The 24,875-nt window shown below is 39.2% G+C and overlaps 1 protein-coding gene across 1 annotated transcript in view; it reads right to left on the bottom strand.

Moving 5' to 3' along the window:
- The window catches only part of CLIC5 (chloride intracellular channel 5), an 80,092-nt gene extending 59,087 nt beyond the window's left edge, over nt 1-21,005 (bottom strand). The window contains exon 1 of the mRNA XM_061990175.1: nt 20,526-21,005. Within this exon, the coding sequence (XP_061846159.1) occupies nt 20,526-21,005 (480 nt within the window). The remainder of the gene's footprint in view (nt 1-20,525) is intronic.
- Nucleotides 21,006-24,875: the final 3,870 nt, after the last annotated feature.

The following is a 24,875-nucleotide window of genomic DNA, read 5'->3' as shown; positions in this document are numbered from 1 at the left end:
AGAGGTACAGAACCCGAAACTGAATACTCTTCGGCAAGAAAAGCACCTGTGATGCCACCATTCCTAGTAGAATTCAGGAAGAGAGAAGCAGCAATGGGGTTACACGGGAGAAGGAAGAGCCGCAGGGACATGGGTAAATATTTGGGTCCTTAAACTATTTCACAGTGTAGTGCTGGTTGTGGAGAGGGGACGGGCGAGTGATAATATGCTGGGGTGGTGTATGAAAGAAAACTTTCAAGAGCCTCAGCCTGTTGTTGACATACTCTCATCATCTGTACTCCCTTCCTTCACCCTACATTCCTTGCGTGACTCAGAGGTTACCTTGCAGCAACCCTAAGCAAGAGGTGGTACATGGTAGTATGGCCTGCCAGAGCTACAGGCGTGGAGGAAGGGATCATCATGATCCTGTGCCAGCAGAGGAGAGCAGACAAAAGCAAAGAGGTTGGGTGGGACCTTTTCCTCATTGCCATCATTGCTTGGAGGGACTTTGTGCTTGCCTGCTCCTCTGCCCTCTGTTCCTATTTCAGGACTGCCACAGTTCCAAGTCTTGGGCTGTTGGCAGCTCGCGCTGCCAGACACGAGCAGTTTTACGTTCTCCTTCTGACACAGAGGCCTTTTGGCTATGGTTTTGACATGATCAAACAGTCGCCTTTCCTGAAAGTGCTCTTAGCTGTGTGCTTTTGTGATGATCTTTAATTCCCTCCCGTGACCTCTAGGCATTTGACACAGGTCCAGAGCAATAGCAGACAATGTCTCTGTGGCTCTTTGGGTAAGCTCTATGAGAATTTCACACAACAGTAGTTTCATATGCACTGAAATGGTTAACAAGTAAATCTCATTATGCTTTTGCAACTGTAATTACAACATAATCAACATTATAATTAGTGTAAAAGTGTGCTTATGGTTTTTAGATCTAATTAGCACTCATTCAAATAACTGGAAGGCTAACTATAAGAGAATTAAGTGTTATTACTCGTTTGATTTCAACTTTTTACATGTAATTCTTGGATGAGGCACATTAATCACCAAACATTTATAGTGTAATTATTCTTAAGCCTAGCGGCAAACTTCCAAGGACATGGGCTCAGTGTACTTAGATGTGGCAAAAAGAATCATTGTGTTGCAATTATATATTACAGTTATAAAAGTCTGCCAAAAACATAACTGTAGTCACCATATCTCTAAGATTCATCCCTAAATAATGTATTATTGACTACATGATTATAAGCTTTTGGTTTGCTGACAAATTGTTTTGCTTGAACACCACATGCAGTACATTAATTTCCCCTTAATGAGGTCTCCTGGAAACAAGGGGAAGTGGGTCATCTTGACTGAGGTTACCTGGAGCTCCAGCCTCATTGCAAACAATGTTTTGATATAGGCAAGTGCTTTGAGCACTGTGTATCACAGGAATAATAGAATCATAGAATCATTTTGGTTAGAAAAGGCTTTTAAGATTATTAAGTCCAACCATTCCCCTCACACTGCCAGGCCCACACTAACCCATGTCCCTCAGTACCTCAGCTACAAGGCTTTGCAATAGCTCCAGGGATAGGGATTCCATCATTTCCCTGGGCAGCCTGTGTCAGTGTTTAACAATGCTTTCAGTTAACGACATTTCTCCTCATATCCAGCCTGAGCTTCCCTCGGCGCAACTTGAGCCCATTTCATCTTGTCCTATCACTTCTTACTTGGGAGAGGAGAATGACCCTCACCTCACCACAACCTCTTTTCAGGGAGTTGTAGTGAGTGATCATGTCTCTCCTCAGTCCCCTCTTCTCTAGGCTAAACATCCTTAGCCGCTCTTCATCAAACTTGTTCTCCAGATCCTTCACTATCTCTGTTGCCCATCTCTGGACACATTCCAGCACCTCAGTGTCCCTCTTGCAGTAAGGAGCCCAACACTGAGCACAGTGCTCGAGCTGCGGCCTCATCAGGGCCCAGCACAGGGGGATAATCACTGCCCTGGGCCTGCTGGTCATACTATTTCTGATACAAGCCAGGATGCCATTGGCTAGCTGGGCACACTGCTGGGTCATGTTCAAATGTTGTCAATTAACATCTCCAGGTCCTTTTCTGTCAGGCAGCTTTCCAGCCACACATCCCCAAGCCTGTAGCATTGCCTGGGGTTGTTGTGGCCCAAGTACAGGTCTTGGCACTTGACCTTGTTAAACCTCATACAAACGGCCTCAGCCCATCACTCCAGCCTGTCCATGGCCCTCTGAAGAGCCTTCCTGCCTTCAAGCAAATCTATGCACCTGCACAGCTTCATGTCATCAGCAAACTGTCTGATGGTGCACTCGATCCTCTCATCCAGATCATTGATAAAGATGTTAAATGGAACAGGCTCGAACATTGAGCCCTGGGGAACACCACTGGATTGGAACAACATTGGCCTCCAACTGGGTTTAACCACATTCATCACCACTCTCTAGGCCTGGCCATCAGCCACTTTTCCACTCAAAGCATATATATCAGCTCTGGAAGAGAAAATATTGCCAGCTATGAAAACAGTAAGGAGATAATACTGCAAATGCTAAAGGAAAATGTTTAAATAAAGTCAGCATTCAAGATACTGGCAGTCGTAAGATGTGATGCAAGTGGCCTGTTTAGATGTCTATTTTAGAATGAAAAAAATATGTCCTAGAAGTGCCTACTTTTTTCCACTGGTAATAAAAGGACCCCAGGGTAACAAACTCAAAGACATTATAATGGTCAGACAAATCTCACTGTAGTTATTAAGTAAAAGAAATCTGTGGGTTTAGTGCCTAATTTCTGTGCATGGGTCATCACTTCAGAAGCTGTGCATCCCTTGCACTTCTGAAAGTTAATCTCTAGATGAAGAAATTTCAGTAGAGACTCAACATGTCAAAACATTTAAATCCTTCCTTTCCTATTACTGTCTGCATTTATTGGTGGATTCTAATTAGTCTGCAAGATGAAGCCTATTGGGCTGAGGCTCAGCAAAACAAAAGGGAAAACGTGCAATGCAGAGGAAGTGAACTAAGATGTCTTGAAGCCATTTCCATCCTGACTCAGATATAAATTACTGCAGGATCTGAGTCAAGATGCTTCTCAACAGCAGTGCCCCTTCTTTTCCTTCTTCATCTGCTTTCACCCATGAGGCACCACCTTGCACTCATCCCCCTGCCCCAGGTCTCGACAGAGAGTGCTGAGAGGCTACAGAAGCTGCAGTCTGAATACTACCAGCCAATCTCAAAAACCTCTGAGTTTCAAATATATCCCTGTGAAACCTCCAGAAGAGTCCTTGTTCATATAAATGCTATGTTTTTAAAATAGATTATGAAAGATGGATTTAAGATAAACAATGTAGGAAGCAGTGAGTGGGAGGGAATATGTATATATATACTCTACTTCAGTAAGCTATTCATGCATTTACTGCTTTGCTGTCATATAAAACTGACTTATCACTTACATCTGGGTGGAACCTTTTTGACTATAATGGTTATTATTGCCTACACAGCTCTGTTTTGTGTTACGAAATTAGCTCTTTCTTCAGCCAAATTAAGGGTAAGATACTGATAAATAATTCCTACACTCTCATTTTACTGCAAAGAATGAGTTGCTTAGTTTGGCCTATCATTTTCTCACAAGTCAGAAGCAGCAGAGGCTTTGAGTTACGCACAAGAACATTAGACACTGAATTATGAACTCTTCATAAGCCAAGTCATTATAGTTTAAGGTTTATGAGATATATAAATGGATATGAGCACGTCATCCCATTAATAAAAGAAGAGGACAGCTTCAGAAAAGGAACCGCCACATCTCCACATAAGACCTCTATTGTAGGTGCACTCTGACGCACTATCAGCTTTCAGAAGCCTGATCCAAGCTTCACTTCCAGCAAAGATTTGTCCCGAGGGGGTGAATCAGAGGCCAAGCATCCAGAATGTAATTCTATCATGGAGTTCTCCAGCAGATCAGTAAATTACCAAGAAGGATCAGGGCCCAGAGTGCTCCCATCCCCCAGCGCTTACTTGGTGGTGCCCTCCAGCTTATTCTGCCACAGAGGGGCATCACGCGTTTTATATGACTCAAGTAACATTCTTCATATTGTGAATAAACTTCCATTTTGGACGAAAGGAAATTGTTAGAATCTTAGTGCAACTGCAGGAAATGGTATATGAGGCTATGATTTTACCTGGTAACTATTTAACTGCTTGCTTGCCTAAAGAACACAACTAAGCAGTAGCCAGGTGCTTAAACCAGCATGTTTGAGCAGGTTATGAAAATGTGGTTTGAATTACAGGTAATTTACAACCAGATTTATTGCATGCTAGCAGCTTTGACATGCTACTTATTTAACAAGTTAACAAATCCAAGGAATCAATCGAATGATTTTAATGTCCTTTTGAACTACAATGCACCAGTATCAACTTCTTATTTGATCTTCAGAAAAATAAAAAATTATTTGTCTCAGATATTTGGGGTCATGCTGCATATTTCCTTCTCCAGATGTACAAGAAATGCAAGGATGTACAAATCTCTTCTCATTAGCCTCAAGCAAAGCTTGGGTGAGCAGGTAAGCTCCCTCAACTCCAAAGAAGTGCAGTGCCTCAAAACGTGTTGGGTTTTTGGAATGGGAAGGAACTGTGATTTTGTTCCTTCTTCTAAATTGTCACACACTCAGGGGTGTGGAACAAAAGGCATCAAGTAATCCAACAGACATACAACCTGAATGTTCCGAGAAACAGGACAGGATGGCAAAACTTGGGTCGGAAAACTTTGCACTCCAGTAACTGGCAAATTTGAGATATCCCACTCGATATCCATCCTCCAAACATTATGAATAGCCATGAGCTACAGCAACTCTCCTTTACCTTAATATGAAAATACACTAATTAGCTCTAAAGGTCTCTGGATGAACCTTGTCTGTTTAACAGAAAAGGTAGTCATTAGAATCAGCTCAGGCAGGAGCTTTGCAAAGTAGGTTCTAGTCCAAAAGCATGAAATTAGTTTTATATATCATTTCATTTTCACCTGGATGCAGTATCAAACTTTGCTGCAATATTAATAAGCATGATGATCTTTCAAGGTCCCTTCCAACCTTTCTGTAATTAATAGAATTCTGTGATTAACAGCTTCAAGAAAAAAAAACCCACCACTGTTCAGTGTGAAGAGGGATTTCATTCTGAATAATTACCTCAGTGCTCTCATTGAGACAGTCAGAGCTAAGCATTCATAAGGAAGTGGTACTTAAAAGGTACAGAATCATCTCCTAATCACTCAGTAGAGAGGCTTCTAGAGGGCAGTGGTTTATTTCTTTATTTCTTTATTTTACTATCATTCCAAAACTGTCATTTCAATTAAAAACAAAAGATACTTCCAAACAGGAATGAGACTGCTCTGGAAAGTGGTATTGTAGGGGATACAATGGAGAGGGTTACAGATTGTCACAAAGTGTGAGCTACATGAAGAACACAACTGTTGAAAGGAGAAACATGGATATCCTCAGTCCCTGCTTTTCAAAATAAATCCTCAATAGTGTTAGGTATTATGAAGAAAAACATTACCAGATAAGCATAATGTACTCATTGACTCACTGCTGTCACAGGACTAAAATGACATTATTCTATTTACAGCTTTGCAACAGAGTAAGGCATATCCCTGGGTTAATTTACAAATGTTCTCAGTGCAAGTCCCTATTTAAATTATTTCTGTTCATGTCTTGGTACTCTCCTTAACATAAATTAAATCTCAATTAATTAGGATTTGAATGATGTATGTGCAAACTAGGATTAAATCCCCCCAAGCAAAAGACACAACACACTATTCCAATCTCAATTTATGAATTATTGTTTACAGAAAAATTTCAAAACGGCATGTATATCTCATGCAGATCTCAGCCTAGGTTTCAATTCTCCCAGGAAATAAGGCCTAAAGAATGCACAATTGCTGCTGATTTTATTTTGTACTTTTGTATTTTAACTCTGCTGTTAAGCAAATAATTTGGCTGAAAGCAGAAATTACTTTCTGTATTCTGATGCACATTATTTCTAAAAGATGAAGTCTTCAAAAGCTCAGTTTGAAATTACTCATGACTCAAGCTAATTCCAATGGGTTCAAATGTTGGCATCAGAAAAATTTAGCTGTGCCAGATGAAGCCATAAAGTACCTGCGCAGTAGGTTACCTGCATGGATCTGCACAGCAGATTCCAGAATCCTCTGTGGTATGCATCCTATTTAGCTTAAGAAAAGGGCCTATGGCTTTTGGCTCCCTGAAAAACTTACATGTGTTTAGTATGAAATAACAAGGATCAACATCCTTAAATCTCTCTCTCTGTGGCAGCAAAGTTTAATATCTGCATACATTATGGTCCACCTCATCGATGGCAGTACTGTAGGCCTGGGTTAATGCAGCTAACCTTCAGCCTTACAGTGACCTGTAGAACTCTTCCATTCTCCTTAGAAAATTACCCTCATTCATTTTTCATCTCGCCTTTTGATACTTCATGACAGTTTCCACAAAGTATGCCAGTGAATAAGCTCATTTTCCTTAGTGCATCACCTCCAACTGTTACTTAAGGCTGAGTTGGGGCTTTTTAGCTTCTTTCTCCAATGTAAAAGTTCAATGTCAAAGCACCTGCATCGATTTGGTAACATCTCATTTTAGCTTTTTTTATGCCTGAGGACTCTTTTCACTGCAGAGTTAATGCAGACAACCAGGATGAATAGGAGCAATGTGGTTAGTTAAGCACAGATGTGATCCCCTCTGCTGCATCTCCACTTCCCTGTTAGTAGATTTCTGCTAGTGAGCATGATGTGCTGGTGATTAGGACTTCAGAGAGCCACATCTCACTTCCTTAAGTGAAAGATGATGGTCATAACTCTCAAAAAAGAGCATAACTTAAGGATGTGAGGTAAATCTTCACGTGCAGTTCATCTACAAGTGCAGATTGAATAGCCATGGGGTCTTGTTTAAGACTGTCAGAGCTGGGAATACTGGATGGTCTAGAAAAATGTTAACATTTTTTTCCTCTTAAATGGAAGATTCTCCAAAAATTTTTCACCTTTCTCTGCAATCGCAACATCTTCACAAAGCATGTAGCAGGCATACACTTTTATAAGAAAGGTATGAGTTCTTGGTCATTATCAACTTCTATACCTGTACGTGACTTTATAGAGATCACTGAAATGTCAAAGCCCAGAGCTGTCTGTGCAGTCTCACTGCTCTGAACTTGGTGACAACTATGATACAATTCTGTAGAAAATGGATGAGGTTGTCCTGGGAGACCTACATCACTTAGCAAAGTGCTAATGAGATATGGAACCCTTTACTCATTATTAGCAGTTTCTACCCATTCCTACCCAAGCAGCAAGTGACAGCTGATGCCAGTCTAATTCAAAAATATATATAAGGCTATCTGGTGATGTTAAGAGAAAGTATAATCCCCCTGCAGAGGACAGCACCAATAAGAAACTCTCAGGTTATGTTTTCACTACATGTTAACACAGAAAATTGACTTTCAGAGAGGAAAGGTGAAGAGTTCCAAAGGGTGAAGTTTGTGTTGTGAGGATTGACGTCTCTCAGCTCTGTATCTCAACTAGGTGGAAGCCACTGTGTGGGAGTTTCTACCACCATTGCTCATGCTGGGTCTCCTGACCAGAAAAAGACAACTTTAGTCTACGTAACTGACAAACCAACACCCTCTGCAATTATCTTGTTTACCATGAGAGATTTCTCAAATTGTAAATAAATTTAAATCTAACTGGATGTTCTTATGAAAGGGAAAGTAGTCAAGAAGTTATAAGTGACCTTTTCTGAAAATTAAGTGTATGAAAACTGAAGGCAAGCTAGCCAGATCATGTGTCAGTCTTGCAGGATATTATAAACCTGCAGTTACTCTTATAAAACATAAAAAAATACTACAACTAAAATGAAAAGGAATCCACTCCTACAAATTTCATAGTAAAAAACTTCATAAAATCAAAGAGGAGTAATCAGAGAGGAATTAATAATTGAGTCGTTATTTAATGATAGGGTTGATGCTGCTACCTACTTTTAAGACTTCCTAATGTTTTCCCTGATTCCCATGTCTACAGTTCAGTGTAACTTTTGACAGACATTGAAAGGGGAGCTCTTCAACACAGGTGTCTGGCTTCTTTATTCATCCAAAGCACTTCAGACACCCAAAGGTTTATCCTGCAACACAATCAGCTACTGGAGTCACTGATTCCCCAAAGTCTACAGAAGGCAGAGCTTGCAAGGGAATAGAAATGCAAGGCAGGGACTCAATTTCCTCATATCCAACAATAAGGCCAAGAATAGATTCCTGAACTCCTCAATGCCAGCTTAGTCAAATCATTGTCAAATAAAAACACATTTGTTTTTCCAAGTGTTCAAAATTCCATCGTTGCAGAGCATGCTCCCTGTAAGAGGGACTGAGTGAGTACATATACAAGTACAACATTCTGGTATACAAAGTACAGATATTCTGCAGGCATGCTTCCAAAGACATTCCAATTGGCCCACCTGTCACACTCTGCTCCAAAAACCTGCTTGGGAAATCTAGCCTTTGGTTTGCATCTTTGTTGTTTTAAAGTAGAACTTGGTTTCTACCCCATGAGTCACACAGTCCAGTGTGTGTCTTTATTTGACAAGTTAATTGTTAAATGGAATTAAGCAGTAGAATGTTCTTTGGTCACATATTTGCAGGGACCTGGAGCACATGGTCTCCTCCCTCCCTGGCAATCAGGAGGGACTGCCAGGGCAGCTCTGCTGCTCCTCGGGTTTTTATACCTGTGCTATTTTTAGCTGTTATCAGCCACAACGCACGGAACCAATCAGTGCCCGATGCCTGCAAGAAACTCTGCTCCTATCCAAACTTCATTCTCTGCAGTCTCACAGGGAGGAGCCAAATCACTGCGAATTTGCTGCTCCAAACTTCTGCTGCGGTTTTAGGGGCTTGTTAGTAGATTACAAAGCGCTGTCGCAATGAAGTGAGTGAATAGTTAGATGAAACTGCCGATTCAACGGATAAACACTCTTCCTGCTTTGGTGAAAATAAGCTATAAAGCCCTGGAGTGTGAGACTCATATGTAAAACAATCTGTGTGTTTTTCACAAAGGTGTTCTTGCTTATGCCACCTTGTAACTATGCACTATGTAGCTAGAAACTACTTATTGCTGGTTATTTACAAATCCATGAGTTCACCAATGGGAAAAAAACCAAACAAAACAACCTCTTAAATAGGTCACATGGTGTCTAGCAAATATTTTATATCCAATCTTTTCCTAGCACATTTATTTAGTATCTTTCCACAGAAATAGACCCTGAAGTAACTTTAGGCTTTGAGAAATTGCTGATGGGGTTAGACTGCTCAGACATAGACCTCTAGGGCCATATCATATGCCCTGGGTTATCCTGCCCACCTGCCAGCAGTTGCTTGTCACATTCCTTATGACAGTCATTGCTGGGTCCTGGGGTGTTTAATTCAAATACATTCTCTCTGAGGTTTGTGAATGGCCATTTCTAGTCAAAGAGTTATTTACCTTCTCTATATTCAACACTTACCCCAATGTGGAAATATAAAACAAAAGTAAGCAGATCAGACTAATGTTCAAGAAATTTTCTGTGTGACAGACAATCATTAAAGCATATTTTGTAAATTTTATATAGACATATGCCCAGAACCAAATAATCTTCAAACTGCATATATAGAGTGTGCATCAGAGTATCTTGAGTAATATCCTATCTGCACTGAATCAGTGCAAACCTCTTACTAATTTCAGCATAGCTTACATTTTCAACCTGAGCATGCTACTATTTTGAAAGATCTTTGAAATCTCACCAAGACCTACTGGGCACACAGCATATTAACTCTGATCCACATTGAATCACTTGGTTAAAAATACTTCCCCTTCTGGTTTTTAGAATGTTAACTTGGTCTGAAAGGATTTATTTTCTTTGGTCTCAAAAATGACAAACACAGAGACTGAAACATTAAATATATAGCAATTCATTTCATATGGTTTCATACCTTCTATATTTATTCATGATCCCTCTATATGATAATATTTTTAATTAGTTATCTCTGTCTAGTCCATTGAACTTCCTCTTACTCAACACCATGCAGCTTCTCTAAATGTCCATCAGCTGTAAAAAAAATGTTCATCAGCTGCTTTCTGTTCCTTCTGTTCCAAAAACACTGAAGTATTTAAGTAGAAAGATAATTTTATTAATTAAAAGTGACTAAAATAAAAATTCTTAGATACTAAAACATTAAGCATGTGGTTTATACATTTTATGGAGTAGCTTCTGAGTATTCAGCCTGCTGAAGCACCAAGCTCCTGGGCAACCTTTTTCAAATAACTAGGATATAAGTGTTTTCATTCTTAATGGCTTTCTCGATGGCCTGTGAAAAAGCCCATGATATGTACAAGAAAGGTTACCTTGCATGCCTGAATCTCAGTGTGTTAAAAACAAACAAAAAAAAAGCTAAAAAAGAAAGGACACTTATGTCAACAAATGTATCAGGACTCCTAAATTATGTTCTCCAGGACTTATCCTAGCTAATAAACATTAAAATTAGGAAAAGTTTCTAATGATACTAAGAAGAAAAAAAAAAAAGAACTTTATAAGTTTAAATGATTTCTCTTGGTATTCCTACTTAATGAGGACTTGTTGATGTTATTTACACACCTCACTGGTCAGTCACATGCCATTTCTGGCTATCAGAGACTCTTGCAATGAGGAGCCACCAAAGCATCAGTCCTACAGATAAGGATGCACATATTTATAGAGCAAGTATAAATGTGGGGCAAGTATAGAATTTTTTTTGCTGGACAGATATTTTATGAAATGCATTTTAAAATACATCAGAAAATGGTGCAAATACATGTGAGAAGAGGTCAGAAGAGTGACTAAATACATACATACTCAGATGCCAAAGTTCCCACTTCTTCCATTTGCTTCTCAACCTGACCTCAAGCTACAGGCCTACAGTCTCAAGCTTCAGGTGCTAAGATCTCCTAAATGGCAGTAACACAGACAAGTGAACAACCCCATCTAAATGTCAAATAAGGAACCCGAGAGAAGGCTTTTGAAGCCGATGAACTTGAGATTCACAACCAGTAGCTGTGAGGACTCTTAATAGCAATGGGACAGTGGCAATTATGCCACACTGGTGCTCTGCAGGCAGACTAGGGAATGCTAGAGTGTTGTTGGAAAAATATTACTATTGCTGAAAAGAAGTGTCAGGGTGAGTGAAAAACTGTGAAAGGAACCCATAAATTAATGAAGCTTTTTCTGAGTGGCTCTAATATGTGTTTAGAACAGGACATTTTGTCTCAACTAGAATGATGTGTTTACTTAAACAATCATAGGCATCTTAAACCACAAGGATATTAAATAGATCTTTTTTGCTGCTTGTTTAGTCTAGTTATAGAAGTAGATGCAACCTGAGACAGGATGCAGCTGTGGAAAAAAAGGCACCTTTGTGGAAAGAAGATATGTGCAGAAATGGATTACTCTGATCACTAGCAGAAATGGAGACAAAAAGGGTTAGATGGTTTAGCCCAGAAACTCCTGAGGATGTCTAAGCCTAAACTGATTTTTAAACAGTGTTAAATGGAAGAATGGATGTGAATGGACCATACTGGCACAAGAACAAGACTGTATTTGCTGCATATGGATAAATGTCATTTGGAAATTAAAGTAATTAGATGTCAAACCATCACAACAGTAAAGTTCTGAAACAGATTACCAAAAAGAATAATAATGGCCACCTAGTTTTCAGATTGGCCTTGATCAGTTTATGAATTATGTATTATATGATGAGGCTGTCAGTGGCAGAAAAGGATCCAATATTTCATGTCCCAGAAAAGTCACCTCCAGTCCCATTAAACTGTTTTAAGATTACCAAGAACCCCAAAAAATGTTGGTGAGCACACAAAGACTTTTACCTTTCTTTGCCTCATTTTTCACAAATGTGCAAGCAGGAAAATATTGTTTTTCTGTCATGTGTTCTCAAGTTTTACTTCATTAACACTTGGGGACTGCTTTGAGAAAATCCATTAACCTGCGAATCAAAATCCTGGTTTCAAACAATACTGTCCTGGACAGAAACCAGATCTGTGCACTAACTGACTCACTTCTTATCCATTCAGAACTGTACCGTTCTAAATTCATGAAGGTCACTGGCATATTACAACATAATAACAGTAAAAAGTCAGCCATAATTGTATTATTGATTGATATGAAAAGGATCATCTAGAAGTCTAAATATAAAAATCACATCTGCAGATAACAAATCAATGACTCATTTTAGGGTGACCTGCTTCCTCTTTTTTTTTTTCCCCACAGAAGATGGTTTCATACAGGTTCAGAACATTTGCCATTAAGTAGTTGTAAGTATCTTTTAAATTGTTAATGATATAGAAAAATATTCAGGCCACAATCACAGTGTATAAGGACACTAAAACTATTTTTAATGTATAAATACAGTTGCAGAACAGTGAAAAAAATCCCTTTTGGTCTTATGAGTCAAAGAAAAACAAAGTAGATTTTCTTTCCACAATTAAAATCTTAAGCTGTGTTTGAACTGGTACCTAGGAATTCAAACCTGGTAAATTCAGTTGGCCTTTCTCTTCTACTATGATGTCTCAAATGAAAAAATAAAACCTACCAAAAAAAATAGCTGAAAGAAATCACCTATATGGGTGTTGCTGTTAAGGAAAGGATAAAGGTTGACTGAAGTTACAGAAAGTATTGGTTCTTGGTCTTGGGAAGATACTAAAATGTATCAGATAATTTGTTGGATTAAGTTAGAAAGTCAGATTGTCCAATATTGCCATGTTTGATCACTGTTGCACTTCAACTGTTGCTGAGTGTGGACAATGAAAGGAAAAGGAGAATTAAATAACCTGAAAAAAAAAAGAAATCAATCTGAAGTTTGTTCCCAGATATTCACGATCAGAATTAGCTTCTGGCCTAATCTAGCAATCCAGGCTTTGTACTCAGTTTATTTAACTTCGGGTGACCACACCAATCACGCGAAGTGAAAGTTTATGGCTTGATTCAGTTGCCTGAACCTAGATACCCAGCAGCATTTGAGAGACCCTAAGATAGCTAAGGAAATCTGTAAACATATATGAGAAAGGATCTATGTGAGACCTTGGCCTTCTCCAGAGGCAGCTGGAGGCTAGGAGGGAAACGTTAAGATATCTAAAACAGCACTGGATACTTATGATTGGAAAACTGAATTAGGTCCCTGCTCATTACGACACATGGAGTCTACCAAACAATTAACCTCACCCTGAGGTTGATATCTACACTTGGCCACATGAAGCGACATCCCATTTCACTATTTCAGATAGCTTTCTATTATAAACAGATCCTAGACATCTTGCAGAGATGAAGCTAACAGCTTAGAAACACACCTTAAATTGGGAGAGTCAAATCCAATCCTTAATATCTAAAGAAAGTAAAGTGCAGAGCAGAAAAGCAGCTTTCCTTTTGCATATTCCAAGATATTTATTAATATCTATTAATTATCTATTAATTTGTGTTTGGAATGTTTGTAAAACATGAGCCTCAGTAGAGCTGCTCTTTAGGCAGTTCTGTAACAAAAATTACAAATAATCTATGCTGGACAGAAACCATTGAACCGCTGACAGTACTGCTACATAGGTACATATTCAGGGATAGCAAAGTAATCAACCCACGGACCCTAACATTTTCCACCCCTAACTTTCCAAGCTGGGATAACTGTCTTATTTTCAGAACATCAAAGAGGGAGTCACAAAAAGGAAAATATAAGTAAAAGAAACGAGTAAATAAATCCTGATTTAATTTTCTCTCAGTATGACCTACATATTTACATTGTTTCTGGTATTGCTGCAATCACTGTGCAGTAACAATTTCCGAGACAATACTGGTCTGTATTTTGAAGCTGTTGCTATGCTACTGTGTTATACCCAGCCACAGTCACTGCTGGAGCCAAAAGCTGAAGGTAGCACAGGAGTGTCAACTCTAAATTGATTCACGGACCTTAGCAGAGGCAGAAAAGGCACAGGAGAGGGGCACAGACTCAGCAGAGGTCAGAAGCAAAACCTTTTACCCTTTGTATCCAAAAGATTAAGCAAACTTGCTGCTAAAGCACAGGTTCTGTTCGTGGCTGATAGTTGAGGAACTGGATGTTATCTGTAGACAGAACTGCCATTCGCTAATCTTTTCGCACAAGCACACAGAGTAATTCAGATAAGCATAAATCAAGCTGTGAAGAGACACACAGCACAGGTTTCCTCCTCAGAAATAAGGGTTACACAGCTGCTACATCTATATGTTAAGGCTTAAAAGAGATTACCAGTATCCATGATAAGGTATAGGAGGTAGCCATAAAGCCATGTTTTGTCTGCATAGTATGGTGAGAGGATATTGCAGATGTATCTCTGTTTTCTGAGTTAGTAAAACAAAAGCATTGGTGATAGTATGCTCCACATCAGATTTATGTCAGAACAATTCTCTGACTTCAAAACCAGATTGTTTGCAGTGACAAGTGATCAGAGTCTGATCACATCACTCGGAGAAACCAAATTCCCTTGAAGTCAAATGGCAAACTGCAAACTGCATTGCAGCTACTTGCAAATAGGTAAATAATAAATGGTTGAGACTATCACAGAAGCATTTATTGAAAAGATACAAGGCCTGGGAGACGAACTTCATCATCCTAAACAAAATGTCAAAGGAAACATAAATATGCTAAAATAAGATAGATAAAGCACCCTGACTAGAGAGTTGGACAGAGGATGAATTAAAGAGGCACTTAATATGGTAATTTTTGTTGGTGCTGCTAAATACACTACCTGTACCTGAAAACTGGAGCTTAGGAAATACATCAATTAACTGGAGACTGGAAAAGGTCAAAAAAAACCTTAAAAAAAACCACTAAAAAAACTCCCAACCCATGACATGCTCAATTACTCAAAGTTTAAAAATGATGACTCAAGCTTGAAGGCAGGCTGAAGGAAATGAGGTTGTTCAGTCTAGGAAAGCAAAGACTGAAGGAAATTTGGTACCTATCTTCCAATTCATAAAGGACCTATCTATTAAAAATGGCATAATTCAGAGCAGCAGGTTTTTAGTAAAGGAAAACATTTGTCTCAGGAAAATAACTTAGCATTTACAGAGACTAATTGGTGTAAGTGCTGAATTGGCATCACTGAATGTTTCCAAGTCTAGATAAGAATGAAAGCAGGAGGATACATCTTATCACTTGATATTCCAAAATCATATTTCTATACTTAGCTGTAAACTATTTTAGGTAAGACTATTTGCAGAAAAAAACATCCATTAATTGCATTAAAACTAGAAAAAAAGGTATCATGTTAGGACATTGGCTCCCCATTAGTCATTTCTTGCCATGCACATATTAACTTCAACCTGTTGCATCTTGGGTCTGTCAATCTGCTATGACTGAAGAACACTAAAAATAGTTCTTGGATCTTTTCCTTGTTCAAGTTGCTCAGTTAATGCCATTTAAAAGATTAATCACTCAACCTTTTTCTAAGCTTTTTCATAAGACCAAAATAATATTTGCTTACTTCCATTAGATAAATTAGAAAGAATATTTTTAAATTCAAAAATGTCATAAAAAGCCAAACTGCTGTAATCTTATGTACATATAGAGAGTTACACCTGCCATCTAGCTTCAGCTAGGATTCATTTTACTACCTGCAAACCTTGGCGCAGAGTAACACCAGCCTTATGTGCTGCACTGGAGTCAATGAAAAGACTACCTGGCTTGCTTTGATGAAAAGGTGTTTGGACACCCAATTATTGACAGTTTTTTTACTCTGTAGACTATGAGTGTAGTAGGAAATAAGTGGATGAAAATCTGAAAAACTGATATTCTTATTAATATCAATACTCATCTCTTTATTTGAAAGTCCCTGCAAAACTTCCTACCAAAAGCTGCAAATGTTTGTCTATGCTGGGTACTCTTCTATTTTTCATCTGCTTCCACAAAATGCTTATTTCTGCTCATCAAAGAACTGGCATAACCACTAACTTAAGACTCGGTGTCAACATGTTTGTGTTATGATTTAGTTCTTCTCTTATCTAATAATACACACTAAAAATTAGCTATGTCATGTAACTCCATGTTGTAAACCATTAATACACATTTTTAAACAAAACTTTCTGAACAGATCCCAATATGCTCCATAAAACAACACAAAAGTGAACTCAGTGGAAAGATGCATGGTTTTTGCAGAAATGCAAGTGATTAATCTCACTATACCTGTTAGGAACATTGTCTGACATTCCTCAGAGTTCAGCTCAACTTCATAAGTCAGTAGAGATTTAGCACAAGGGCATTGCCACCTAGTTAGAGCCCTCAGACCTTCCTGACTTAGAAACACAGGAGCAAGAAGCATCTTGAGGGCAAAACGGAAATGTCCTTTCTTTCCCAGCTACCAACTTTAAAGTATTTTACAAAAGGATGCAATAATCCCAATGGAAACAACTAAAAGTTCAAGTTCTGATATACAGGGAAGTTAAAATAAGCAGTCCCTTTCTTTAAAAGCACTGGTATCCAGTGAAAGGACAGAAGGTAGAGGCCAACTTGAGACACTAAAAATTTCATATAAACATAGGAAATTACATTTTTAGCATGAGAGTAGGACACTAGAACTGGTCACAGAGAGAAGTTTTGGATTCTTCACCTTTGGAAATATCCAAAATCTGACCAGACAGAGCCCTGAGCAACCTGCTCTAGGTGATCCTGCTCTAAGGAGTTGCACCAGATGGTCTCCAGAGGTGCCTTCCAGCATCCCTAACTCTGTTACCCCAGTGCAGTGATCCAACATGCATGTTCAAGATGCAAAACCACTGTATTAAATTTGTACTGCTTGCACAATGCCAGGTGTTTATGGCTCAGGGTAAATATTTTCCTTCCTTCTTTTGGAAAGTGTGTTCCACAACACACTCGTGGAAAATGTGAACAAAAATGTGAACAGAGAGAATATAACCTCTAGTCAGTCTCAGGTTGTCAATAAAGCAGAAGGACAGTAATTTTCTTCTGAAAAGAAAATAGAGGCACTATTCTAATACCAACTCAAGCTTCAAGAAAACAATAAGTTAACATTTTCAAAGAAACTCAGCCTTCAGAAGAAACACACTGATAAACAGTGAGTTTCCAATGTGTGAAGAGCAGCAGACTTCTGAGCAGCAGCTACTATTAGGTCAAGCTGTCGCATGCACTCAGTAACAGCCAGCATGTCGGTCATGTTTCTACTCCAATTTCAAAGGCTTTTGTTTGAAGACATTACAATGATATTGAAAGGGCATTAAGGTGGCTTGTGACAAGCCTGGACATGCTGGATTCACACAAACACCACCATGTTGGTACATGTTATTTTCTGCTATTAAAGGTACAGGGAATTCCTTGATGAAAGTCAATTTCTGTATGTTACAGCACGTCCTGAAATAGTCCACTGATGATGAAATAGTTACCAAGTACTGATAATCAGTGAAAGAGGAGTTTATGTGATGTAAATATTTTCTTGTCACAGAACAGACTGTAGAAAAGATTATCCAGTCTGACTGAAACTATGGTCCAAATGCAATTACATTTACAATACTCTGATGAAGTTAAAGTTCTTTTCAAGTCAGTGCACTGCAACTAAGCCAGCTGGACTCTAAGTTGGATACCATTTAATCTTCCCACTTGTCTGGTTTTCAGTCAGCAGCAACCTCTGTCTCATACGTTTCCGGACCCTCACAGAGACTTACTAGTGCTACAAACAAGGGAATAAATAGTGGCAGAATTGTCATTACCACTATTGCCCCACAGCAGTAGGTCCTGCTGCCACTGTGAATGTCTGCAGAAAATAGAAAATCCAGAAGGTGAACCCAATTTCAAAGCAATACTGGCTTCAGGTGGACTAGAAACCATATAAGAAGGGAATCATCTGTGAATAATAGCCACTGACACAACTGAGAGATTTGGCTCCTACATGCAAGAAATGATATTTTACAATTCTTGTTACATATTACTCTATGACCTTCCATTTTATAAGCTGACTTTTGCTATCTAGACAGTTAAAAGTAATGAAACTGTATCTGCATTCTATGGAGTTAGTGGTTTATTACCTTGATACCAGAAAGAAACAAAATAAAATAAAAAATAAATAAAATAAAATAAAAAAGAAATGTCATCAATTTCTCAAGGAATAAAATGCTGTAATAGGAATTCAGTTCAGCCACGTGCATGAAGTATCTCGTGTCCTGTCCTCCAAGCCTCCAGCTCCTGCTGGAGGAGGACCACAGCCTGAAAGCCTCGTGTCTCATCTTCCAGCCAGGAAGGGCTGTCTTGGGGCTCAAGGACACCACAAAGGCACGAGGCACTTATCTTTTGGCAAGTGAATAAAGTCCAAAGTTTGTGCGTCCCTCCAGCCTAGCTGATAAGCCCCTTTATGAGATGATACTCTGTTACTCTGCACAAGAGCAAGGAAAGGGACTCCTCAATCCTTCTCCATAGCAGTTCTTTTTTTAATGCTCCTCTTCTCACATTTCAGAAATTCAAATTAACCCCATCACCTCTGTTTGAATGGGAGCATCTGCAGGCATTTTCTTTTTTCATGCACAGAGAGGATGCTATTACTTTGAAACAAGAGGAACATGGAAGAATGAGTGGAGACAATTTTAAAAGCAATATACAGCGTTCACTTTGCTAACACCGTGAGTTTGCTGCCAAACAAAATATACTCAATTGCTGCAGCTTTTAAAACATGTATGCAGGCAACAAGAGGAGATATGAACTAGAATTAACATAACAGATTTTACTTTGTTCATGTAATTAACATATTTTTAGCAATGACCACAATCCAGTCACAGAAATAGGACAGTGTATGTACTCTGAAGATGATAAAAAGGCTCAGTGCCCTCACACATGGCTCTCGTAGCCCACTTACACAGAAATCAATAGCAAAATCCCCTTGGACAGTACCCACAGACCCAGAACAATCCATGAGCAGTTGATGGATATTCCCTCTACTGAAGGACACAGATCTTTTTACAAGAGGGGCTGCAGTTATAAGTTTTGTTGTTTGACATCTGCAGTATAAGACTAAGTAACCTGATAGTCATTTCCGGTTTGTTTGGGTTTTTTTTTTAGTTTGTGGATAATTGAAATGATCTACCTTCATACAAAAATTACAAAAGCAATCACAAAGGATGTTACATAGAGAAGGGACACATGGAGGGGTAATAGCATCAACTTTTCATTCACAGTAACACATTGTCATGAAGGGAAAATATTTAAATCATAACTTTCTTAATGCATTCAAAAGAATCTCAAGATCCTGTCGGCACTTTATGGAAGTGCTCTCCTTTATCCAACAACTAAATGTAGAACAATTTTTTAATTACCTCTCTTTTTCAAGAATCCAGGATTTACAACCAAGTGCATTGAGCCATTTGACCTCCCCCCGCTCATAGAAAATAATCGGCATTTCACACCAATGCAATGGTTATAGTGTGTTCTTGCTTAAATAAACTAAATTAGCCAAGTCTAGACATTGCTGAAAACACTTCTACACTGTGTGTGGAAACAAAATCTCTTATCTTGCTTTCAAAGCACCCATGGAACTGAGAAACAGATTCTGATAAACTTATCCATGTTGAAAAGTGTCAAACTTCACAAAGCTTCTGTTGAAGTAAGAGACTCACGTCTGTTATTTTATGAGTGTACAGTCCTTGGATAGGACTTGAATAGGACACTATGGTCCTATCCAAGAACTTGAAATTTTGTCTCTTGTGCAGTTAAAAAGGAGGAACTGTCAGGTCTGTGTTACAGCCTAGTAAATATTGAGAATTGTTGAACAGAAGAGCTTTTCTGTAAGGAAGCATAGTGTTTCTATGCACAGGTGTTTATGAAATTTAACTAATATTTTGCAAGGTTAGACAAAGTGTGAAAGTTCCCTCAGTAATTTATACCTACTTGTAATTAATGAAAAATATGTGTTAAAATGGTCATGGAAATCCATTACTCTACCTAATCACAAACATACTTTAATCAAAGTATTCAAAGAAATGGAAGAAAGAACTCCTTCAGCAATAGGCATTGGTGGAGATTTTATTGCTATAATCTAACATATAGTTAGTTTTCTTCACAGTATTAATAACTATCACTTTTGAGCTATTAGCTACTAGATAGTGAAACACAGAGGTAGCTGAACTAGCTTAAATAAACCAGTTCAAGTAGCAGTAGTCTAGCTGTAACAGCAGGGAAACTTCACAGAATAAATGAATTGCTGCAACTATCAGAATACTTCCACCATACTCATGCTTCCACTTGAAGAGAAGAAATCCCAGGCATCTCCACACAACACAAATTACTTTGTGCCTTAAGATGTAAGAGGTACATAAGCAGGCTGGCTCCCTGCAGCACAGAAGAGTTGGGAACAAAGCAGTGGGCAGCTGTATTTTACTGAGTTGGAGGACACATTCGCTGATTTGGAGTTGAAAACTAGTGTCTTCTTAGGGATATCCAAAGTCTTACCTTTACAAACAGGAAAATCTCACTATCTTCCACAAAGTTGTCGGTTTCTCCAAAGTTATTGTTAACGGGGAACTTGAAAGAAGCTGAAGAGTTGGAATGTGTGCTCTGGCTCCGACGCAGTTGGAAACCTGGAGGAAAATACATGTTCTCAATCATGCCCTCTAAGTGCTTCTCTTTCAGAGTTGGGCTCATCAGATCCATCTCCTGGTGGTGATCTTCAGCACCATGATGAGATGAAGAAGAACTATCCTCTAGATCAGCTCCATGCTGAGAGATCACAGAATTACTACAGCTATCCTCTGAGTAATCCTGACCACAGTCCATGCTCTCTGGCATAGTAGCAATAGAAGAAGGAGACGCTGGATCTTCCTGGAGATGATCATAAAGATTATACCCTTTGTCATCCTGAGAGCGTGGAATCCCATAGATACTGGTGGTGTTAGCATTTTGATAAACATTGGTAAAGACCTGATCTTCCATGATTGCTGCCTAGTGAGTTTTGCCTGTGTTCTGGTACCTGAAATGTTGACAGATAAATGCACTTCAGAAGGAAGCACAGTCTGTGGTATGCTTTCTGAATGCTCTGCTACACATGGCAGCTCTCCAACAATCATTTACTGAGAGCTTTAAATCAACAACTACACTTGACTGAAGCAAAAGATAGGGCTGTCTCACTTTTAACCCCTTTGTCAATTTGACGGATGGTAACTATAACTTAGGAGCTGTATTCACTTGTTTTTTCAGATATTGCCTGTTTAAGTCTAGTGAAAAACAGCTGAAGCTGTACTAGAAAGCTGCATGTATTCTTTCACAAGAAGATATTTTTGTGTAAAGTGGTAGAAATGCAGACTTCTCCCATTTACTCATTTTTTACACAGAATAGCCAAGCTTCAAGGAAATGCAAGACAAAACTGCCTCAGCAATCATCTGCAAAGTTTCAGTGGTTGCTTACAACAAATGATAATTACTTAGAAAAAATACAAATTTTTGAAAATATATATAAAGTAGTATATCCAAGAGAAAAAAGGCATTGAAAGTGAAGTCCTTCCAGTTCTGACACTGGTTTAATTTAGGACCTTGATCCACTTACTTTACATTTTGTGACTTCATCCTCTCATCTCTAAACTACGCTCAAAACTGCAAAAATTCTTGTGAGTTGCCCTAGAATCTATGAAAAGAATGCACTGAATAAGTATTAACCGTTATTACATTTGATATATCAATTACTTGCAATCACATTTAGGTTATATTACCTCCATGTCATAAGACTTAGACTCAAGTTGCCAAAGTTGGGTTAATGCCACTTCAGTAATCTAGTTGGCCACCTTGTCCATATAGTTCCTTTTCTCCAAAGAATGGAGAGATACACAAAACTCAGTCTGTAACTCAGCCACAAATCTTCACAAGATTCTGAAACACATGCAGTGTAAAGTATTTTGCCAACTTCTAGCACTCAAAACCAGATATTAGGTTAAGACTGATTTAAAATCATGAGCTTAAATTACTAAAGCTCATGACACTTGGGAAAACCAATTAGAATCATAGAATCATAGAATGGTAGGGGTTGGAAGGGACCTTCAGAGATCATCTATCCAACCCCCCTGCAGAAGCAGGGTCACCTAGATCAGGTCACATAGGAACACATCCAGGCAGCTCTTGAAGACCTCCAAGGAAGGAGACTCCACAATCCCTCTGGGCAGCCTGTGCCAGGGCTCCCTCACCTGAACAGTGAAATAGTTTTTTCTTATATTTAATTGGAACTTTTTGTGTTCCAGGTTCATCCCATTACCCCTTGTCCTGTTGCTAGCCGATATAGAAAAGAGCAATGTCCCAACCTCCTGACACCCACCATTTAGATATTTATAAATGTTAATTAGAACTCCCCTCATTCTCCTCTTCTCCAGACTAAACAGTCCCAGTTCCCGCAGGTTTTCCTCATATGAAAGATGTTCCAGTCCCCTGATCATCTTGGTGGCCCTGTGCTGGACTCTCTCCAGAAGTTCTTTGTTCCTCTTGAGCTGAGGAGCCCAGAACTGGACACACTACTCCAGATGAGGCCTCACCAGGGCAGAGTAGAGGGAGAAGAACCTCCCCCAACCTGCTGGCCACACTCTTCTTGATGCATCCCAGGATGCCATTGGCCTTCTTGGCCACGAGGGCACATTGCTGGCTCATGGTTAGTTTATTATCAATGAAAACTCCCAGGTCTCTCTCTCACCTGTACTGGTGCATGGGGTTGTTCCTTCCAGATGCAGGACTCCGCACTTGTCCTTATTGAGCCTCATGAGGTTCCTCTCTGCCCAATGCTCAAGCCAGTTGAGATCCCACTGAATGGCAGGACAGCCTTCTGGGGAATCAGCCAGTCCTCCCAGTTTGGTGTCATCAGCCTGTCCCCTCATCCAGGTCGTTGATGAAGATGTTGAAGGAGACTGGCTCCAGAACCGATCCCTGTGAAACTCCACTGGCCACAGGCCTCCAACTCGACTCTGTGCCATTGATCACCACTCTCTGGGCTCTGTTACTCATCCAGCTCTCGATCCACCTCACTGTCCACTCATCCAAGCCACACTGCCTGAGCTTTCTGATGAGGATGTTATGGGTGACAGTGTCAAAAGCCTTGCTGAAGTCAAGGTAGATGACATCCACTGCTCTCCCCTCAACTAGCCAGCTGGTTATGCACTCAATTAGCCAATTAGAATTAGCCAATTAGAAACTTTGAATTTTTTTTTAATGTATATTTTTTGCTTTTAAGAGAACACTTGCATTTCTTCACATTTTGCAGAAATATTAATTTATTTCTACCTGCAACTTGCTCAGAGCATGGCCTTGACAATCCCACTGATCTTCAACCCCCTGTTACAAAGTACACTTGAAAGATTAAATATGCTGGGATCATAAAAATTCCCTCTGTAGTCAATCTGCTGGTAAATTACCTACGAAAAGAGAACACAGACACATTCATCGTGCAAAGCAAAGAGCAAAGTCTAGTTGCATAGTATCATATCAAATGACTGATTTCATTTTTTTTTCCTTCACAAAGAAGACATTAGCAGGATGCAGCAGCACCTGCTGGAGGGTATAAAATATCACAGGTAAAATAAGAAGTAAGAGTGAAACATGTGAATTCTTTAAAAATAAACACATTCATTTGCTCCACAAGCAAAGAAAAATACCATTTGGCTCCAAGACGCAGACTTCACTCTTTTGACAGTGATAAAGCTCCAAAGGAAATGGTGATTGCATTTAAGAATTTCTCCAGTTGAAAATTAGGTGCATTTCAAATTACATCATATGAATACACCTCTGGTTTACAATCCTTACATTTTATTTTTGAGGAAAGTGGAAGTCATTTGCACACCACAGTTCAAAAGGTACATGACAGCGAATGAGATCAGAACTGAGGTGCCCACATTGTGACCCAGCACACCAGTGTCCTGAATTGCTCCTCTGTGTCCTGTGCTGCTCCCTGTTGATTCTCTAGCCAGAAATGCATCGCTTTAGTAAAGGAACAGGGCACAACAGCTATGTGCATGTGCATCCAGCAAAACAGGACTTCCTTCTTTCAGAGAAGTGACAGGAAAGAAGTTGCATGAGGCCAGAACACGGAAAAAGGTCTCGTCACCACTTCATGCTCCATTCTGCATTGGAAAATGAAGGATCTGATAATACTGGTCACTTGCTTTGCAGAAACACAAATAACCACATAAACCATAACCAGCAAAATGCATATAAAGACAAAGAACACAAGCAACAGATCTCCTAATGTTCAAGGTTTATTTTTTACTTTATGACTGAATTTCTCATTTTCCTGTAACCTTATACTTTTAAAAACAAGAAATCGCAAAATTAGCACAACCATAACTCCAGTTACTATACATTAGATACAAGTTACAGTCAACCAGTAAGGTCTCTTTGATCTCATGTTTAGAAACGTTAGTTCTACTAAGTTTAACCATCTATTGTTCAGCGTCTACACTAATCACTGATGGTTTCTACAGTCCAATGGACAGTGATGGCCATCCCAGAGTATGTGACAAAAAGGGGTGGAAAGAATTATGTCAGAAGATGATTAAGTATATCCTGGACATAGTCTTTATCACTGCAAAACTGAGTCACTTGAGCTCTCTAAAACAGATGTCTTCTTAGACAGCAAGGATGGAATTCACCTACATTTAGAAGTCTACAAACGGACATCAAAACTCACGCTAGGAACCTAGATAATCATCTGGTTCGCTCCACAGAGATACACAGAGCTCATCCCAGTAGCCAAAATACTCAGAGACATTCCTTGGAATTTGCTTGCTTTGACCAACTTCATTTTAATGGAAGGACAGGACACAGAATTTGGGT

This window comes from Colius striatus, chromosome 2 (assembly GCF_028858725.1).
Source record: "Colius striatus isolate bColStr4 chromosome 2, bColStr4.1.hap1, whole genome shotgun sequence".
Classification (NCBI taxonomy): Eukaryota; Metazoa; Chordata; class Aves; order Coliiformes; family Coliidae; genus Colius; species Colius striatus.
The sequence above is the reverse complement of the archived record's forward strand: the minus strand, read 5'-3'. Positions and strand labels throughout refer to the sequence as shown.